Source organism: Oncorhynchus mykiss, chromosome 2 (genome assembly GCF_057628025.1).
Source record: "Oncorhynchus mykiss isolate SJ-2025 chromosome 2, ASM5762802v1, whole genome shotgun sequence".
NCBI classification, from domain to species: Eukaryota; Metazoa; Chordata; class Actinopteri; order Salmoniformes; family Salmonidae; genus Oncorhynchus; species Oncorhynchus mykiss.
This window is the reverse complement of record NC_143023.1, coordinates 65,814,610-65,835,397: the sequence shown is the minus strand read 5'-3', so window position 1 is coordinate 65,835,397 and position 20,788 is coordinate 65,814,610. Positions and strand designations below refer to the sequence as shown.

The 20,788-nt window shown below is 42.4% G+C and overlaps 1 protein-coding gene across 1 annotated transcript in view; it reads right to left on the bottom strand.

Moving 5' to 3' along the window:
• Positions 1 to 419: 419 nt before the first annotated feature.
• fa2h (fatty acid 2-hydroxylase) overlaps positions 420 to 20,788 on the bottom strand; it is a 33,006-nt gene continuing 12,637 nt past the window's right edge. The window contains exons 2-7 of the mRNA XM_021568646.3: positions 6,893 to 6,982; positions 4,087 to 4,229; positions 3,765 to 3,865; positions 3,463 to 3,635; positions 2,928 to 3,180; positions 420 to 2,721 (exon numbers count right to left, since the gene is read on the bottom strand). Coding sequence (XP_021424321.1) covers positions 2,654 to 2,721; positions 2,928 to 3,180; positions 3,463 to 3,635; positions 3,765 to 3,865; positions 4,087 to 4,229; positions 6,893 to 6,982 — 828 coding nt within the window. The 3' untranslated portion in view covers positions 420 to 2,653. The remainder of the gene's footprint in view (positions 2,722 to 2,927; positions 3,181 to 3,462; positions 3,636 to 3,764; positions 3,866 to 4,086; positions 4,230 to 6,892; positions 6,983 to 20,788) is intronic.

Below are 20,788 nucleotides of genomic sequence, written 5' to 3'. Positions count from 1 at the left end.
CTCGCATTGATGTGCCATCCTGGGTGAGCTGCACTACCTGATCCACTTGTGTGGGTTGTAGACTCCGTCTCATGCTACCACTAGACTGAAAGCACCGCCAGCATTCAAAAGTGACCAAAACATCAGCCAGGAAGCATAGGAACTGAGAAGTGGTCTGTGGTCACCACCTGCAGAACCACTCCTTTATTGAGGGTGTCTTGCTAATTGCCTATAATTTCCACCTGTTGTCTATTCCATTTGCACAACAGCATGTGACATTTATTGTCAATCAGTGTTGCTTCCTAAGTGGACAGTTTGATTTCACAGAAGTGTGATTGACTTGGAGTTACATTGTGTTGTTTAAGTGTTCCCTTTATTTTTTTGAGCAGTGTAATATAATAGTAGGTTTAGAAGACAAAAATGGGCTGGCTCAAAAACAATTGATCATCAGAAATATACAGGCATTTATTTACAGATATATCTGCATTTGCATAGACAAAGTTAAAATATGTATTGTGGTAAACAGATTTGGAAAATTATTTAAATGCATAATTTAGCAGAGATATTTCCACTTGACAGTATTAAAGTTTACAAGTTGTTTATAAATATATATATATGTATTATTACTTTAACCCAACCAGAAGCTTGAGGGGAGGGCAGGGAAGAGGGGGCATCAACATCATCATTATTATCATTATCAACATCATCCTTATTTTCAGCACTATTATCATTATCGACATCGCAACAATTGCTGGTTCTTTATCAAGTCATGTAAAAAGTTCATCATTACAAGTCATCATAAGCATGAGTACAAATATTGGTTTGAACATGCATCATCTCAGTACTGTAATGTGAGTCCTTGATGCTAATCTGGATATCTTACTGATGCTCTGCTGACCGCTCTCTGTCTGAATACAGTGTGAACACAACCCAACCCAACCCCGACCTCTGACCCTGACCTGAGTTCCAAACAGATAACTCCCACCCCCACTGCAATTTTTATACAGTTAAGTACATGCTGGATTACACACAATTTTGCAATGAAGAATTACTCTCGTCTTATAAATCCCCCCAATCAAGGCCCTTGGAGGTGATAGGAGACTGTGGCCCCCGGAAGCCTTCCTTACTGTAGCAATATACTATCACTAACATGACCTAACTAATGGTTCAAATCACTGTCTGAGACCACATGGGCTTCGTCAGGCCCCAGTCCCCTGTCTGTTTCCATGGTCTCCTGAGGAACAGTAGGAGTATTTGGGCTCATCTGTAGTGACTTCACCTAAGGGTTAATTAAAACTGTAAAGAAAATCAAGAAGGGAATGAACAAAAACTCATGGAATGCAGAAGATAGAAACATTAGGATTGAAAACAATTCGTCAGAACAGCTGAGGATCAACCTGTAACTGAACCAAGGGTCTCCTACACTTTAGTCTGACGCTAGGTCATCACCCTACATGCAGGGAGGAGAACGGGCACCTATAGTGAGGTCCTAATATAAATTGGGCCCCATCCTTTACCTTATCACATTAGCCACGTGCTGCTCCCTACAGCAGGAGACCTGATAGACCGGTCTCATGCCCTCAGCGTTCTGTCTCTGTATCCATAACACCACGTATCCAGCCATCCTTCAATACATCCACCCACACAAAAATCAGGATGTATACATCCGACTCCATCTCTCTCTCCACCTAGTAAAACATCAACTCATTCTGAAGCTTCATTTGACATGTCAACAACAAACCAGTGTATATGAGAGAGATGGAATGGGAAAGATACAGTATCTCTTTGTTTGCACACATATTTCTATATATTTAGTCATACCATTAATGAATACAAATAGACATTATGTTGAAATATACATTAATATGAACATAGTGAACGAGTAAATCAGCTCCCTTCATACCTTCCCACAGAATATTTTATGGAAATGTCCCAGTGAAGGCAAGACACTACAGATGAACCATCTTTGGATTTGGTGAGCACATGCTGTCAAAAGCTTTTTTTCTGTGGGAAGAGCATTAGTAACGCTTGACCTTTAGAATAGAGGAGGGCATTCTGCAGCATCAACACTCCAGGGGTAGAGAAGGGGCTTTCCTGAGTTTTCTTAAAGGTATATGTAAATGTATAAACTTGGACAGCTTCTATAAGGACAAGTGTAATCTCTTTCACTTTTCACCCTCCTATACATCACTCATTCTCCTCTCTTTCCACATGCACACTCCTTCTCTCACTTTCAAATCACTCTCTCTACTGTCTCTGGTGGGATGTTGACCGTTAGAACCTGGGACTGCATGTAAGTTCATCCTTACAGCATCATAGTCATATACAATCTTAATTGTATCCTTTTGTCCATTATAAGCAAAATGAACAAACAATAAAGAAATATAAACATGTTCCCCATCCCGGACCCTGCACCCCCTCCAGTTCTGAAAAGATACCTTCCTGCTTTGACTAGCAGGTGGAACATTATGGAGAAGTGTGTTTTGTTTTGTTCGGAGACGAGAGTAGCACTGTAGCAGTGAAGCAGTGAGCCAGACAGACAGACTGGTTTGTAGTAGTTTAGAGGGACATGCTGGAGTCTCAGGGTGGGGGTTATTGAAGGGTTAAGTTGTCAGGTGTAAGAGGGATGGGGGGAAGGTCGCCCCTCTCTGGAGAGTAGATTCAGTTGGGTCTTCTAAAAGGTTTGTTCGGGGATTACAGTGTTGAACGGATGGTCCCACAATGTGGTGCTGATTCCAAACCCTGCAGGGGGAAACCAATGCATGTCATCAGTGAGCGGACCGAGTCATAAGGTATAATAGATATAAGAACCATACGCTGAACTGCAGAGACGTATGAAGAGTCTGAGGTCATATACTTCACATTCTATGTCCCTCATTCTCTTCATTAGAAGTTACTATGCCAACAGAAGTATGGTGATGCAAAGAGACTATTCTGGTCCTCCTTACCTGCTCTTTGGTGCTCAAAGTGGTGCTTGACGTGGTATGCCTTGAGGCTGTACAGGTAGGTGTTTCTCTGAGGGGAGCCGTAGTGAAGGTAGTAGTGGGTCATGTCGTACACCACGTACCCAAACAGCCCCCCCACAAACAGGGACACCCCCAGGGTCTCGGGGAAGGCCTTGGTTAGCAGCAGGTAGAAGCTGCCTACTACCACTGAGGCCAGGCCAGGAGGAAAGACCAGGCGGGAGCCATCGTAGGGTGACTGAAGGGAGGAAACAGCAGGATTAAACATGGTGTTAGTTCAGGAGCAGATAGACATTGACTTGTTACTGAAAAAGTTGGTTTTATCAGTTATGCATATGGCTTGGCCTAGATTTGGAACAAAAATGATATCCTCCTGCAGTTTCCCAAGTTTCTGAATTCCAAATTAATCATAAACCAAAGAGGTATTAAACACATGTAGGTACTTATCCGTTTAAAAAAAAAGACATTAACATTTAGTTCCAGAGTATCATTCACTCTTCTGTGTATGTCCGTATCTCACCTTATGATGCTGTCCGTGCAGCAGGAAGTGAATGGTGATGAGGTAATAGTTGTGGGCGGGCGGGCGCATGTGGAAGACGAAGCGATGAATGCAATATTCGATGAAGGTCCACATGACCATGCCCATTATGAAGATGAGGGGAAAGCTGTACTTGTGCACCAAGACGGAGTAGTCTGGAGATGGAGGTGGTGGGACAGATACAGGATATAGATATCTACTAGACTGTACATGGGGAAAAGCATGTATTGGCTGGCTGGCGAGAGAGAGAGAGAGAGAGACAGAGATATGATTGGGTCTGTTACCTGTGCTGGCAAACAGTCTGGTTGTCTCCAGTGCCAAGGTGGTGTAGCAGTACCAGCTGAGATAGAAGACCAGTGGCATCCACACAGCAGGGACCATGTACCTACATGCAGACAATCAAATGACTTATTTAAACCCAAGCTTATCTTTCTGGGATAAGTGCATTTCTACACTGTATGGGCCGATTTATCGGACAGAGATTAAGCCAAGTCTGGGACTAAAAGTATGTTTAATAGAGTCTCCATTGAAATAGCCTTTTAGTTCAGGACTAGGCTTAATCTGTTTCTGGAAAACCGTCCCGAAGTGTACGTTCTTCTCTCTTACCAGGACGTTTTAGTGCTGGCCTCTAAAAACTCGTTCCCGAACAGGCGAATGGGCCGGTCCACAGGCTGGTGCACCCAGGTGTCATATTTCTCTCCAAGGTGGCCCACCTGCCAGGCCAGGGGCTTCCGCCAGTCCACCAGGTCCTGCAGGAATAGCAGGGGAGCCACGGCTCAACTTACAACACAGTACAGTAGCTTAAGGCTTACAGCACACAACACAACAGTACAATACATTCATACAGCATCATACAATACAAGGTGATTCTAATGTTTTAGAACCCCATTAGCACCACTTCTGCCTAAAAGCTTGAATTGTCAAATTGCATCTTTTTCATGGAGAATCGAAATCCAATGGAAATTGGACTCGATAACTTATTTCAGTCATAACTTTATGTGACAGTGAGATCACTTTGGCTTGGCCCTCCTGACTGATGGTGTTCTGTCCAGCAGGTGGCGGTAGAGAGACTGAGACAGATGTCCACGGGAAAGTCTCCACCACACCACACTTCAGACCCAGGAAGTAGAGGTGTTGTGCAACTCCCTGATAATCGCGTGATCCAATCTCTGTGAAGGATCTGCAGATCATATATCTGTCCATACCCTTTACTAAACGTCTCCTTTAACCGTTAACGTGACCTTGGATAGAGACCAGGCAGACTGAGATGGGCTTGTTCTTAGAGTCATGGTCTCCTCTGCACTGTAATAAATTATAGGGTGGGTCAGGTTTATATAGACTGCATGAAATATATATTTACTATACTGCCCTACCAAGCAAAAAGGCAGTAACTGCTCATAGTGTGGAACTGAGAAAAATTACTTTTATTTACTTTATGCAGTTACTGCTAACATGAACCCCACTTTCTCCAAAACACAATACGAGGCAGGATACTTGTCCACATGATTAAGCATGTATTTAATGTAGCAAAAATAACCAGTTACAAATGAGCAGTTACTTCCTTTTTGCTTGGTAGGGCAGTATAGTAGACAAGTTTGGATCAATTTAGAGAAACAAAAATGTAAACAAACCATTCATTGAGGACATCGATTGTCTTGGGGTAGGAGGTTAAAAGTGAGGAATGGGGTTTCAGTCAGGTATGTGTTGAAAAGCAAACAAGCAGGTCAATAATATAACAATGAGTGACAAAGGTGTCATGGTATTCAGGCCACAGATTCCTCCACTGTGTAAGTATGTAGGGCTGAATGAGCCAAGAGAAGAGACGCTGCACTAGGTATGTAACAAGCAATGGCAAGCATCATGCCATCGCTCAACGCATCACAATGACAAACACACACAGCTGGCCTTGGCCGCCCCTGTTGCAAAGTAAAGGTGACTCGCTGCTATTCACTAGCTAATCAAAAACATTCCTAAGGCCTGAGAAATACCTGTTCTGTTAGTGAGAACAAAGGAATCTCTCCCTGCATACCGTACCCTGTCTATCTATACTGAACACAGATAAACCTTCCACATATCTTCATATCTACTACAAACGGTCATAAGCTATGATTATGAATGCCCCGAAGCAGCTCCCCCACGGTCTTCAATAATTCGCTGTGAAAATGTGTGGGCACACAATTTTTAGCAAAGCCGGGTGAATGACTGTGCGTGGTCACGTCTCCATCTTTCCCAACTCTCTCACTCTATGTGTGCGTTCGTAAATTCACTTTGGAGTGCCAGAGAGTGCTCAGAGTGTGCTCTGGGCATTCGTAAATTTAGAGCGTTTCGCTCTCGTGGGGTTCAGAGCCCACACTGGACTCTCTGGCCAAGGAGTAGGGTTGATCCAAGCGTTCTGACCTCACAACGGCAGTCAAGCACCCAAGCTAACTGGCTAAAGTTTTCTATCTTGCTAGCAACTTCCAGACATACATGAGAGAACACCTCACTCTGACCATTTTTCTCACCCTAGCAGAGCTGGTTAGGCTGTTTTCATGTTATCCAGAGCATTTTGTGACTAGTATTACTTTGCTGCTGGCAACAATTGAATTAATATTTGTTTAACTGACACCGGACATATTCCACGGGTGTTGAGCATTCGGAAATTCATCAGTTATTCAGATGAGTGCTCTGAAATCAGAGTAGATAGCCAGAGTGAATTTACGATGTGTCAATGCAGCAGTGTACTGTAGCTTACAGGCCACAGTCAGAGCAGCAAGAGCGTTGAACTCAAGGGCCTTGGACCAGACACATTGATGTTGCACAACCCTGGCTGCCTGCTACACTGCCTGTGTAACCGATGTGAAATGGCTAGCTAGTTAGCTGGGTGCGCGCTAATAGCGTTTCAATCGGTGACGTCACTTGCTCTGAGACCTTGAAGTAGTTGTTCCCCTTACTCTGCAAGGGCCGCTGCTTTTGTGGAGCGATGGGTAACGATGCTTCGAGGGTGGAGACATAGCTTCACAGTGTTGGGCCAATGACGACCCAGTACGGCTCTGGGATCTGAGCTCAACTCTACTCTGACTGTAGTTGAACCCCATAACCAACCCCTGATATCACCTGTCACTTCCTGCCTGGCTGAAAGCCTGCAGTGGTTAGGTTTTGATGTTCAGCCTGATCAAAGAGGGAAGTCCAGAGGACCCTGCGGGCATCCTCTAGATCAGTGGTTCTTAACCAGGGGTAGTTGAGAGGACTCATGAGACCATAGGCCTATTGGTAAAATGCACGAGGGGGTACTTCAGGGGTACTCCGGCCAGAGCTAAATTCAATTGGTGGTACAGTAACCTAAAAAGGAAACACTGCTCTAGAACTTTCTTACTCTTTTCTTCTTCCAGTTTTCTTTCTGATTCTCTCTCTCCCTTTATTTTTCTCTCACCGTGTCTAGGTCGACTTGACTGCATTTGCTGAGGGGTGAAGGCTCCTCGTCCACAGTGTGCTCCTGGGTCTTCCTCCTCTCCCTCACTGTCTGTGGAACAACGGGAGACAAAGGTTGTGAGCTGCAATTCAAAATGCGAACATGGCAGGATGTCCATTAAGGCACTCACGCACACTGACACTCCCAACACACACGCACAAACACTCACTTCATCATTTGCTCACACACACATAATACGCATATACATTTATACAGACTCTATATACACCACGTACACTCACTCACATATAAGGCCAACAGATGGTTAAATAGCTATCACTAGCACCTTATAGGCTGCTTCCCTATATACATAGACTTGAAATCCTTGGCCACTTCAATAATTGGAATAATAGTCACTTTAATAATGTTTACATATTTTGCATTACTCATCTTATATGTATTTACTGTATTCTATTCTAGTCTATGCCTCGTCCAAATATTTATATATTCTTAATTCCATTCCTTTACTTTAAATGTGTGTGTATTGTTGTGAAATTGTTAGATATTACTTGTTAGATATTACTGAACTGTTGGAGCTAGAAACACAAGCATTTCGCTACACCCGCAATTACTTCTGCTAAACATGTGTATGTGACCAATAAAATTTGATTGGATTTGACTTGATCACATACTCTGCTGCTACTCTGTTTATCATATATCCTAATACCTTACACCAATACATAGCTCTATCACTTGAGTATCCCTGCACATTGTAAATATGGTACTGGAACATACTGACCCTATATACAGTGCCTTGCGAAAGTATTCGGCCCCCTTGAACTTTGCAACCTTTCGCCACATTTCAGGCTTCAAACATAAAGATATAAAACTGTATTTTTTTGTGAAGAATCAACAACAAGTGGGACACAATCATGAAGTGGAACGACATTTATTGGATATTTCAAACTTTTTTAACAAATCAAAAACTGAAAAATTGGGCGTGCAAAATTATTCAGCCCCTTTACTTTCAGTGCAGCAAACTCTCTCCAGAACTTCAGTGAGGATCTCTGAATGATCCAATGTTGACCTAAATGACTAATGATGATAAATACAATCCACCTGTGTGTAATCAAGTCTCCGTATAAATGCACCTGCACTGTGATAGTCTCAGAGGTCTGTTAAAAGCGCAGAGAGCATCATGAAGAACAAGGAACACACCAGGCAGGTCCGAGATACTGTTGTGAAGAAGTTTAAAGCCGGATTTGGATACAAAAAGATTTCCCAAGCTTTAAACATCCCAAGGAGCACTGTGCAAGCGATAATATTGAAATGGAAGGAGTATCAGACCACTGCAAATCTACCAAGACCTGGCCGTCCCTCTAAACTTTCAGCTCATACAAGGAGAAGACTGATCAGAGATGCAGCCAAGAGGCCCATGATCACTCTGGATGAACTGCAGAGATCTACAGCTGAGGTGGGAGACTCTGTCCGTAGGACAACAATCAGTCGTATATTGCACAAATCTGGCCTTTATGGAAGAGTGGCAAGAAGAAAGCCATTTCTTAAAGATGTCCATAAAAAGTGTCGTTTAAAGTTTGCCACAAGCCACCTGGGAGACACACCAAACATGTGGAAGAAGGTGCTCTGGTCAGATGAAACCAAAATTGAACTTTTTGGCAACAATGCAAAACGTTATGTTTGGCGTAAAAGCAACACAGCTCATCACCCTGAACACACCATACCCACTGTCAAACATGGTGGTGGCAGCATCATGGTTTGGGCCTGCTTTTCTTCAGCAGGGACAGGGAAGATGGTTAAAATTGATGGGAAGATGGATGGAACCAAATACAGGACCATTCTGGAAGAAAACCTGATGGAGTCTGCAAAAGACCTGAGACTGGGACGGAGATTTGTCTTCCAACAAGACAATGATCCAAAACATAAAGCAAAATCTACAATGGAATGGTTCAAAAATAAACATATCCAGGTGTTAGAATGGCCAAGTCAAAGTCCAGACCTGAATCCAATCGAGAATCTGTGGAAAGAACTGAAAACTGCTGTTCACAAATGCTCTCCATCCAACCTCACTGAGCTCGAGCTGTTTTGCAAGGAGGAATGGGAAAAAATGTCAGTCTCTCGATGTGAAAAACTGATAGAGACATACCCCAAGCGACTTACAGCTGTAATCGCAGCAAAAGGTGGCGCTACAAAGTATTAACTTAAGGGGGCTGAATAATTTTGCACGCCCAATTTTTCAGTTTTTGATTTGTTAAAAAAGTTTGAAATATCCAATAAATGTCGTTCCACTTCATGATTGTGTCCCACTTGTTGATTCTTCACAAAAAAATACAGTTTTATATCTTTATGTTTGAAGCCTGAAATGTGGCAAAAGGTCGCAAAGTTCAAGGGGGCCGAATACTTTCGCAAGGCACTGTATATATATATATATATAGATACACATACACAGTAGTGTGCTTACTTACTTTCTCGTGTTGTTTTTATTGCTTTCGTGTTTTTGTTCTACCTTATGTTATTTTTAGTATTACATTGATTACTGCATTGTTGGGTTTAGAGCTTTCAAGAAAGGCATTTTACTTTACTTGTACATGTGAAATTAAACCTTGAAACTAAAGCAAATGATGCACAATATAAGGTTACCATGGGTACATACAATTTGGTTTAGATGTGTGTGTGTGTGTGGCGAATCATAACAGGTATTTGTTTCTGCACATCCCCATGGCTATACTCCAGATGATTTAATTACATTATAGTATCAGCATTGCCACCTGTATGGACTGAGTATGATGTCCAGTGTCCACCATTACACTCATGATGATCAGATGTTATTTGCATTCATTCATAAACAGGCACGGTACATTCTCCCATTTATTGACTGTATGAGTCAGAGGCATAGAGCATATACGTCTGCCTTTGCAATTTGCCCTGAAGAATGGGAAGGACGTAACATGGACACAGCCCTGATTATATCTTAAAGCGCATTTCTTTCAGTTCATATTGTTTGGTAAGGCATCCTTTTATGTATGTCTCAGGGCACATTACATGGCTGTCTGGGTTTATGCTCAGGACCAAGTAATCTCAAAGGGTAGCTCTATCAGCTGATCATCATGATTCAGCCATATTATAGGTTGTCATAAAACTAAGTGGGTGAAAATTATAGGGAGGGGAAGGATAACTAGATCCTTGGATAGCCATGCTGTCAAGCTTGGTGAAATGTAACGTGAGGAGTTTGTACAATTAAAACAAATAGGCAGAGGCATGCCTCAGTTTGTAACCCAATGCCCTGCATTGGGTGTTGACTATGGGTGTTGACTATTTACACAAAGCGACAAAGTAACTATTTAACAACGGAACACACCTCCATCCTTAACTTTTCAACAATAACTTTAGATTCCATCATTCATTCTTATAAAAGGGCAGGCGAATATTCCAATATGAATCCCATGCTCATTTCTGAAGGTGAATTTCATAGCTCAAGTTACGAGTGGGGGTAAGAGATGGTTTTATTGACCCTAGTCTAAACCCTCCTGTCACAGAGTTGATCTGTGGTATCTTGAGCAACACATTTGACCTAAACTACCTGGTGAAGGTTCGCCTCCCTGTGATCTAGGGTTAGAGTCTGTCTTTCAGTGTCATCCCTCCCATCATGTCTGTCCTGTGATAGTCTTCCCATTCCCCTCCTTTCCCAGGGACAAGGCGAGGCCATCTCTTTTTCTCTCCCGGGCATCCCCTCTCAGCTCTCCCTGGTCGAGTCATTGCCTGGCAACTCCTCTCAGAGTCAGACAGGTGCAATATTAATCAGGTGTAAAGCGGCAGCTCTCTCCATCTCAACTCTCCAGCTACACAAATGATTAACCAAAACCCTCCTCTACTCCCGCCCTCTTACTCACGCATCTCCACGGCTACGCAACACCTCATTTGTTCTCTCTAAATCCTAACTACATCTCACTCTCTGCCTCCTCCAACCTTTTCCACCATCTCTCTCGCTCTCTCAATTTGATTTAAGGGCTTTATTGGCATGGGAAACATATGTTTACATTGCCAAATCAAGTGAAATAGATAATAAACAAAAGTGAAACAAACAATTAAAAAAATTAACAGTAAACATTACACTCACAAAAAGTTCCAAAATGTTATTATTTCTCTCCCTCTCTGTGTGGCAAATAAATTAACTTTATGTCCTGAATAAAAAGCATTATGTTTGGGGCAAATCCAACACAACGTCACTGAGTACCACCCTTCATAATTTCAAGCATGGTGGTGGCTGCATCATGTTATAGGTATGCTTGTCATTGGGAAAAACTAGGGAGTTATTTAGGATAAAAATAAACATAATAGAGCTAAGCACAGACAACTCCCAGACTGAACCAGGACAACCTGGTTCAGTCTGCTTTCCAACAGACACTGGGAGGCAAATTCACCTTTCCGCAGGACAATAATCAAAAACACAAGGCCAAATATACACTGGAGTTGCTTACCAAGAGGACAGTGAATGTTCCGGAGTGGCCTAGTTACAGTTTTTGCTTAAAATGTCTTGAAAATCTATGGCAAGACTTAAATGGCTGTCTAGCAATGATCAATAACCAACTTCACAGAGCTTGAAGAATTGTACAAATATTGTACAATCCAGGTGTGCAAAGCTCTTAGAGAATTATCCAGAAAGACTTAACTTTGGCAGCGATTACAGGTGTGATTCTGACATGTATTGACTCAGTGGTGTGAATACTTATGTAAATGAGATATTTCTGAATTTCATTTTCAATACATTTCAATAAAATACTTTCTCAAGGCACTATAAATGTGTTCCATGAGCTTACTTAAACTATGTTGAATGCAAATACAACACACAAGCAAAAAAAAAAACATGTCAACTCACATGATGGAAACTCAATTACAGTTATAAACAGACGCACAAAAAAATACAAAGTTAATGATCACCTAGGCAGGACTTTTATGGCACCAGAGGCAGACACACCGTTCATACGTGAGCTTCAGCATATTTTAATCTTTGGTTTATGACTCACTGATATTTCAATGTATTAGTGCAACTGAACTGATTAGCTGTTTTAACACCCAGTTAATTTTATAGCAAACAATTCACAATTTCCCTTTGAATGTACTACGCTACATTACATTGCAATGTTTCCTCATAAGGCAATACACTTCAATAAAATAGAAAATCAAATTTCCATCATTTCTATCCCATGTGTGATCATTGAAGACATCTTTCACATTCATTGATGCACAAATCCTGTCTTGAGCATTTGGTCATAGGTTCTCATTGACATCGCAGTAAAGCACTTCATGTCCTCATTGTTCATGCACCTTGGAAAAACCTTTTGGCATGGCAATTCCAAGCCTGACATTGGTCAGTATTGATGTAATTGCATGCTCCTGCGTAGCAAGTGATTACTGAGCGCCAAGTCTAGGTCCAAAAGACTTAGCAGCTAGGTAGCCTAGTGGTTAGAGCGTTGGGCCAGTAACCGAAAGGTTGCTAGATCGAATCCACCAAGCTGACAAGGTAAAAATCTGTCATTCTGCCCCTGAACAAGGCAGTTAACACACTGTTCCTAGGCTGTCATTGTAAATAATAATTTGTTCTTAACTGACTTGTCTAGTTTAATAAAGGTTTAAAAAAATAAAATTAATAAGACTCCTGAACAGCTAATCAAATGGCTACCCAGACTATTTGCATTGCCCCCCACCCACCCCTTCCCCTCTTTTACGCTGCTGCTACTCTCTGTTTCTTATGCATATTCACTTTAACTCTACCTACATGTTTATATTACTCAACTAACCGGTGCCACCGCACATTGACTCTGAACCGGTCCCAACTGTATTTGGCCTTGCTATTGTTATTTTACTGCTGCTCTTGAATTATCTGTTACTTTTATTTAACACTTATTTTTTCTTAAAACTGCATTGTTGGTTAAGGGCTTTTAGGTAAGTATTTAACTGTAAGGTGTATTTGTTGTGTTCGGCGCATCTGACAAATAAAATTTGATTTGATTCATCCATTGCCTGAAGGAGGGTGGCACGCTCATGGCGATGGCAATTTCTTTAAACAAAAAAATACAAATAATGTTTTATTGTCACATACACTGGATAGGAACTGTGAAATGTGCTGTTCGACAGGGTCAGCCATAGTGGTACGCACTGGAGCAAATTAGGGTTAAGTGCCTTGCTCAAGGGCAGATTGACCGATTTTTCAGCTTGGATAGTCAAAACAGCGACCTTTCGGTTACTGACCCAGCGCTCTGGTAGTCTATCTGTCGCCCAATCATACACCTTCCACCTGTATTGTAATCATGTATCATGATGCGTAGCGAACATCAAACACTGATTAAGTTTGGAGAAGAATTTACTATGAATTTGTCTGTTGTACCAAGTCAATTGAAAAAGTTTTGAAACAACTACCTTTATGATGATCTGCTTTGAGTTTTGTACTAAGGGTTGTGAAAATGTACCACATACTGTACTTGTGAAAACTGCACCAAAGCAATTTTTAAAAAAAAGTATTACAACACTAAAAATGCCATTGAATATTACAGCTGGCGTGTTAGCATTTCTGAAGAGGAACAGAACATATTATTTCCCAGAGAAGTCTTAAGAGAGTATTGTCATAAGACCACTGAGAAAGTGAAGAAGTGTAGAAGCACCTGAACTGATTCTACGTTGTAACCGGAGTTGAGTTCACTGACTTATTGGAAGGCTTGGTTGGAATCAGCAGCAAATTGGAGTCTGGCAATGATTGTTCAGGGCCTAGTTTTTATCACCCTGGGCAATGGCTTTGATTTGAAACCAGCATGTGTGGAAATATGGCCACTCTTAACATGGACCTGAACTTTAGGGTAAGTTATTGTGAACCGAACACAGGCGTCAGAGCCAACAAGTGTGTAAATCAACTAGCTTACTGATACTTATAGCAAGCCATAATATAATTGAATAAAAAAATACAAAGTTATCCGTTGAAGTTCTAGACTGGTAGCTGCTCCAGCAGAGCAGTGTCTCGGTGTGTACTGTGTGTGTGTAGGGATTTGACTATTCCATGTGAAATGGGAGAGGGCCTGAGGAGAGGAGAGAGCGGAAGGCTTTAATTTGCTCAGCCAGGGTGGGTAAGTGAGGGATGGATACTGCTAAGAGAGAGGCAGGGCTATTAAGTAAGGTCCTCTACACCAGACCAGTTTACCTCCCATCCACTGAACACACTCACTCAGGTAGGCCTCACCATGGTAACACATCAGAGTAGAGGAGCGGACAGAGGGCCTCCCATCAGCTCATAGCGTAGAGTACAGTGTCCCCTCACAGACATCTACTCAGTCTCAAAATGTGAAAACAGACAGTCACATGCGCACACATTAGTTTCATCGCTTGGGGCAAGACAAGCCGGCATAAATCTGACTAGGTGTACTACACAGAATAGGGTTGTGCCTGTGTATACACCTACTATGTGAACTATGACAATGTGTGGAACGCAAGGAATATTGACAGAGGTGACATGGTGTATTGAATTACTGTTAGAGTTTGCAAATACTGTACTATACACTTTTTACACCCCTGGTCACAGCATACAATTTAGGTTAACAAAATACGTACTCAAAGGTCATGGACCACTCATCTCTGATGTTTGTGGGTGTACAATTAAGCAATAAGGCCTGAGAGTTCTTATGCATGATTCAACACAGAAGGCCTTGATACAGAACTTAGCTGTGGTATATTGGCCATATACCACAAACCCCAGAGGTGTCTTATTGCTATTTTATACAACGGGTGGATCTAATCCTGAATGCTGATTGGTTAAAACAGCATTCCAGCCGGTGTCTATGCCACAAGTTACCACCGGCTAAATCTGTGACGTTAAAATGCCTATTTACTCTGTTCCATCTGACTGCTCAATCCACTGTCTCATCAGCCCAGCCAGGCAATTTATAAACTTGATCTATACTATAAAAAGCATCTAGATATTATCTCACATTTCTTTTAGAATAACATTTAGTTTTCAACAGCGGAGATTTGGATAAACCTTGCTGTCTGTCTCCGACATTTGCAACATTGTTTCAATATTCAAATTCGATCTCCAGCTGTCCCATAGTAATGAACGTGTCGGGACGAGACAGACAGGCAGGCAGGCAGGCAGGCAGGCAGGCAGCGTTTCTCAACAAGTCAAAATCATGAATCAGCTGACATCCTTTTTATGGATATATACAAATAAATGTAAATTCAAAAAAGGTAAAACGAAATGAAGTGCATCTAGTTTGCAGTCTTCCCAGCTTCAGTTTGAAGTGATTGTGTTAGCTGTGTTGTTGGCTAGTTCCTCTGAACAACAGTGTCCTGATGAGAGAGCACATTCTCTATGCCAGGCGAAATAGCACCTCATTAGCTCATTGTTATGGATGTATCCAAATAAATGTCACTAGAAAACAGCTTAAACAAACGCAAATGCAGGTACTTTTCTGTTAATCTGGCTGCAAGCAAAGGATAAGAATGTTGCCAGCCAGGACGGCAATGGAACATTTACAACCAACGACTGGGTCGCGTCCATAGATACAGAACAAAAAGACTGAACAACTGGGTCGTGTCTCTAGCAACCGAACCGATAGAATGAATGGCCAGCCGGCTTGGGTAGAAACCTTCTTGTGGAAGGATGAAATAGTATGAATAAATTCAGAAAAATAACGTTTTTAAAAATATGTCAATCATTATTTGAATATGTTGTTAACCCGTTGTATAAAAGTGATAATGCCCTCGAAGCTGGCGTTTGGAGGATGTATTGGCACGGTTTGCTGGCCCTCAACTTCATCTCTGGCCTAACAACACCCGTGCCAATATATCCTCCAAACACTGGCTTCTCGTGCATTATCACTTAAATAAACTGGTTACAAACATAGTTATAACAGTAAAAATAAATGTTTTGTCATACCCATGGTATAGGGTCGGATATTCCACGGCTTTCAGCTAATCAGCATTCATGGCTGGAACCTGGTTTATAATTCCTTTTATAAACTGGGTGGTTTGAGCCCAGAATGCTGATTGGCTGAAAGCCGTGGTATATGAGACCGTATACCATGTGTGTGGCAAAACATTTATTTTTACTGTTCTAATTACATTTGTAACCAGTTTATAATAGCAAATCAGGCACCTCAGGGGTTTGTGGTATATGGCCAATAGCTGTGGTATATTTGCCATATACCACACCCCCTCGTGCCTTATAGCTTTAATATACCACACCTTCCTGTATTCATAGTAGGGAACCAAGTGTGGGCATTGACAGTAATGGAAAAATTAGGCCTAGTTTCGCATTGCCAGACATCAAACTATATTCTCATTCAAAAATAAGATGTGACCTTTTCTGGTGACTAAACCTAGAAGATTAATTATAAGAGATATCCTGTACTGCATGTTTCTATACTACTACAGTACTACCCCTATTGCTACTTCTACAGTACGGGTCTGAGTGTTTCAAGGGAATGGGGGTAATTGTCTCTGGTTGCAGCTGGTGTGGAGGCATGCAGGCTGGGAGAACTGAGCAGTTACATTTTAGTCATTTAGTCAGACAATAGAGCTTCTTCATTCCCGGTCCTCTCAGCCCTACACTGAGAGGAGAGGTGGGGGAGCGAACGGTAATAAGGCACTCTGTGTGTCCTCCATCTAATAGGCTGGGAAGGAGAATTAAGGAAAGAATGAGTGACAAAAAACAAAGGGGATGGACAGAGGAGACCCTAGTCCAGGCTGGTACCATCAGAACAGGGGCCATAGTGTGTTGGTGGGGCACTGGGCGGATGGGTGTGGCAGAGGAAGGCGCGGGCTCGTGGTTTGGGAGGGGAATGCTTGGTTTAGGATGGGGAATTGTGAGGTCACAGACAGGCAATATGAATAACTGCCCGCCCAGCTGGCCAGAGCCACAGCACAATCCTGCCTTGTTATTTTATTCTTTGTCAAGACAAAACCGGCAACCACTGGCGCTCACATTACTGGACTGGAAGTAGGCCTACACATAACAGGCTAGTGTTGCTCCTATCCAGAGAGCAGCTCTGATAATGAGTGGGGTGAGTCAATGGCTGAGAAGAGGGAACAGAACACAATCTCAATACATGCTACGTCAAGGCTTTTGTTAGAGATTATGGATGGATAGCTTGTTGTATAAAGGAGTAGTAAAAGAAAGCAGGGAGTTTCTTTTTTAACAGTATGAAGCAGATTATTCAAGTGTTTGCCAACAGTTGCTGGGTTGGGCTGTATGGTCATTTCCAATGTGGATACAGGTTCAAAGTTCACAGTCACACTCTTGGAGTCCTTGAGCCCACACTGGAGGCCGAAATGGTGTAGCCAGAGTAGTTGGGTAACACGAGGAGACACGACAGATACACAATCAGTATTATTCAAGTAACAGTATCACCGGTCAATATGTCACAGCAGGAGGGTGGTGGATTTTGTGTACGTGAGTTAAAAAAGGTGTATCCCAGATGTCATCAATAGTTCCATCCCTGGTCACAGTGAAGAGGTCTTGTGACTCATCCTGGTTAATGGTTAAGCATCACTATCATATCTGTGCCGGGGTACACAGTCGGACGGGCTACAGAGTTTAGAGAGATAAGTGTACTTCCCCTTTGCCACACACATGTACATAAGAACCATTTACTGAGTGTCATTGTCAGATCAGTCTCAAACACACATCAGTTGAAATGGCTCTGTTAGAATATGTAAGAGCAGTCTCTCATGTTTTCACAAAACATCTGACTTTTCATTGTGGAAGACTTGTTGTGGAGAGAAACAGTGACAGGGTGCGGAGGTGGGTGACTCCCTCTCCTCTTCCTCTCATTACACACACACACACACACACACACACACACACACACACACACACACACACACACACACTAGCAGGATCACTCAGCTTCTCTTAGTAACAAAGCCAGTCAAACCTGACTGGCAAGAAATGAAGATTACTCTCATTCACACACACGCAATCGTGGATGAGGATGGTACTAAAATCAGAGACAAACTGTAGCTGGAGACGTTTTGGCCCGAGTGTCCTGTTACTACATACACAGAGTATGACAAGAGACTGCCATTATATTACCACAATAAACCAGGAGAACCATGATAGACTTCAAACACGATATGGGCATGATGACCAGTGAGTTTTGACCTAGATTCAGTCTGAGCAGCAGACAACCACAGAAAATCTCTTGACATGGAAACTGGGGAGATTCTTCAATACACAGATTCATAACTAGTGGCAGGTAGTTCATTGCTCACAAATTGGGAAAGCCAGGTGCAAAGGTCTATCCACATGTTCATGTGTGCTAACATGCATATCATAAATTACCAGAACAACGCTGATATTAGCATAGGAATATAAATATCATTTTATATGTTCTACGTGCTCTTAGCTCAGCATGAGAGATATTTACCTTCCACTTAATCACTGATATTATTGTTTTAAAGGGTGTGTGGATGTGTTTGGGAGAAGAAGTAAGTAAGTAATGGAATGATAGGCTCCTGTTCATGCTGACCCAGATGGATGTTCTACTTTGTTAAAGGGAGAGGTAATAACCTCCCACCCAAGATTACAGTTACTCAGCAATTGCTAAACTACTGATCACCATAGCTTGTCAAGATACGCCTAACATGAGCCAAATGCTGGTCCAGGGTGTGCCTTCAGTCATTCACTCCAAACTTGCTCACCGACCCTTTAACGGTTTGTTTTATAAAAACACGTTTTTGTTATAGAGCTACTACCATTTAGCCATAGGCAGTTTATAAATACACATGACAGAGAATTGGTGGGTGGTGCTTGAACAATGAACTTGACTTGGCGTTGAGAGTTAGGTCCTTCCTATATAAATACCAACAGACAGGCTCTAGTATAGTGGTCCTCAAGGCCCTGGAGGCTGAGAGAGGCCTGTGTTAGAAATAAACAGAGCTATGGGAGAAATGATCATGAGAGCACCTTTTGTCCTCCTTGCTATACAATCTGACCTGTGCAGTGTCCTATTAATTAAGCATGTTAGCAAAAACCTATTAGCTAAACAGCTACAGTATCATTTGTAGGGCTGGGAATTGACAGGGTCCACGCGATACGATATTATCATGATACTTAGGTGCCGATATGATACGTATTGTGATTCTCACAATTCTATATGTATTGAGATTTGATAGTGCGATTTTATTGTGATTCGATGTTCCAAACATTTTGCTGCTCATGTCTGCTGCAGAGGGACAAGAGAGAGTTGTGGAAAAGTGAGTTTTGATCAGTCATGAAAATACGTGCTAAAAACATGTTGGCTCACTATTTAAAAAGTGGCACAAATACAGCCGACCAGTGCAAAAATATAACCATATTGTCAAAAATAATATAACTGGATTGATGTTTTCCCCCATCACTAATGAGTTGGTCTGCAATCATACAAAATGATGTCTGTGAGCGAGAAACTGACTATCCCTGGCTCTCCTGATGGGGAGGGGTAAGGAGAATCAGGAGGCTGCAGAGACATATAAAGCAACAGTGTAGCATGGCATCCCTCACCCCTCAGCACTGCCACAGGCAGCTGTGTCTCTGTCAGTCTTCAGGGCTCCTCATGTGTGGGACTACCCTGCCACACTAGCCAATAAGATCCCGCTGGATCTCTCTATATCCTGGTGACGACAGTCTCACCTCTTCAACTCTGCCCCTGCTGCCTCTCCCAGGGTCCCACGCCACATATTATTCCAATTACTGTGGCAGAGCAGGCCAGCCATCCTCAGACAGGACAGGTGAAACATGCCGGCTGTGTTTGTGCTGCGTCTTAATCAATCGGACCTCACAACCTGTTCTCTCTCCGGCCCTCTCCTCCCCGCTTACATCCCCCTATTCCCTCACCACCCTTTGGCTCGAACCAGCAGTTGTAGAGCATTACCTGAGGGACCTACATATGACGATGTGTGCCAATTGAAGGCTTGTGACAACTGTCTCCATGGAAGCAGAAGCTAAACAACACTAGCATTCACAATGATAAACGTAGGCCAACTGCAGCAGATAAAATATACTTTATGAATGAATTCTGCCGTCAAATTACAAAAGGAGATGAGATGGCGGCTACAAACTGAACGTTTGAGGCGCTCTAGTTTCCACCCCCTCAGTAGCCTGCTGCATAATGCTTGGTCATGTCCCTGGGGATGAGTGATGAAATACAATAAGGCCTTTGAGAGAAAAAATGTGATTCCGATCCATAAAGAGGAAACATTCCTTCGGGGCTGAGGCACCACCGACTGCCCTCACAAATTCCTCCCAAAATGTTATCATCAGCCCACTGATAGAGCTTTTTTCTCTGAGGGCACTCTGTCCTAAAGAGTTGTGGAGGGTCACATCAGGCCAGATGGCCAACATTCACCATTCACAAAAGCCTATGCATACACACACACATAAAAATACAATGCCTTCAGAAAGTATTCGCACTACTTGACTTTTACAAATGTTGTTATGTTACAAAGTGGGATTAAAATTGATTTAACTTATGTTTGTTGGTCAACAATCTACACACAATAGTCTATAACAGGGCTGCCCAACCCTCATCTATGAGATCTACCATCCTGTGGGTTTAACACACCTGATTCTATTAATTAGCTGCTCAATAAGACCTTAACTAGCTGAATCAGATGTGCTAAATTAGGGTTGGACTGAAAACATACAGGACAGTAGATCTCCAGGAAGTGGGTTGGACTGAAAACATACAGGACAGTAGATCTCCAGGAAGAGGGTTGGACTGAAAACATACAGGACAGTAGATCTCCAGGAAGAGGGTTGGACTAAAAACATACCGGACAGTAGATCTCCAGGAAGAGGGTTGGACTGAAAACATACAGGACAGTAGATCTCCAGGAAGAGGGTTGGACTGAAAACATACAGGACAGTAGATCTCC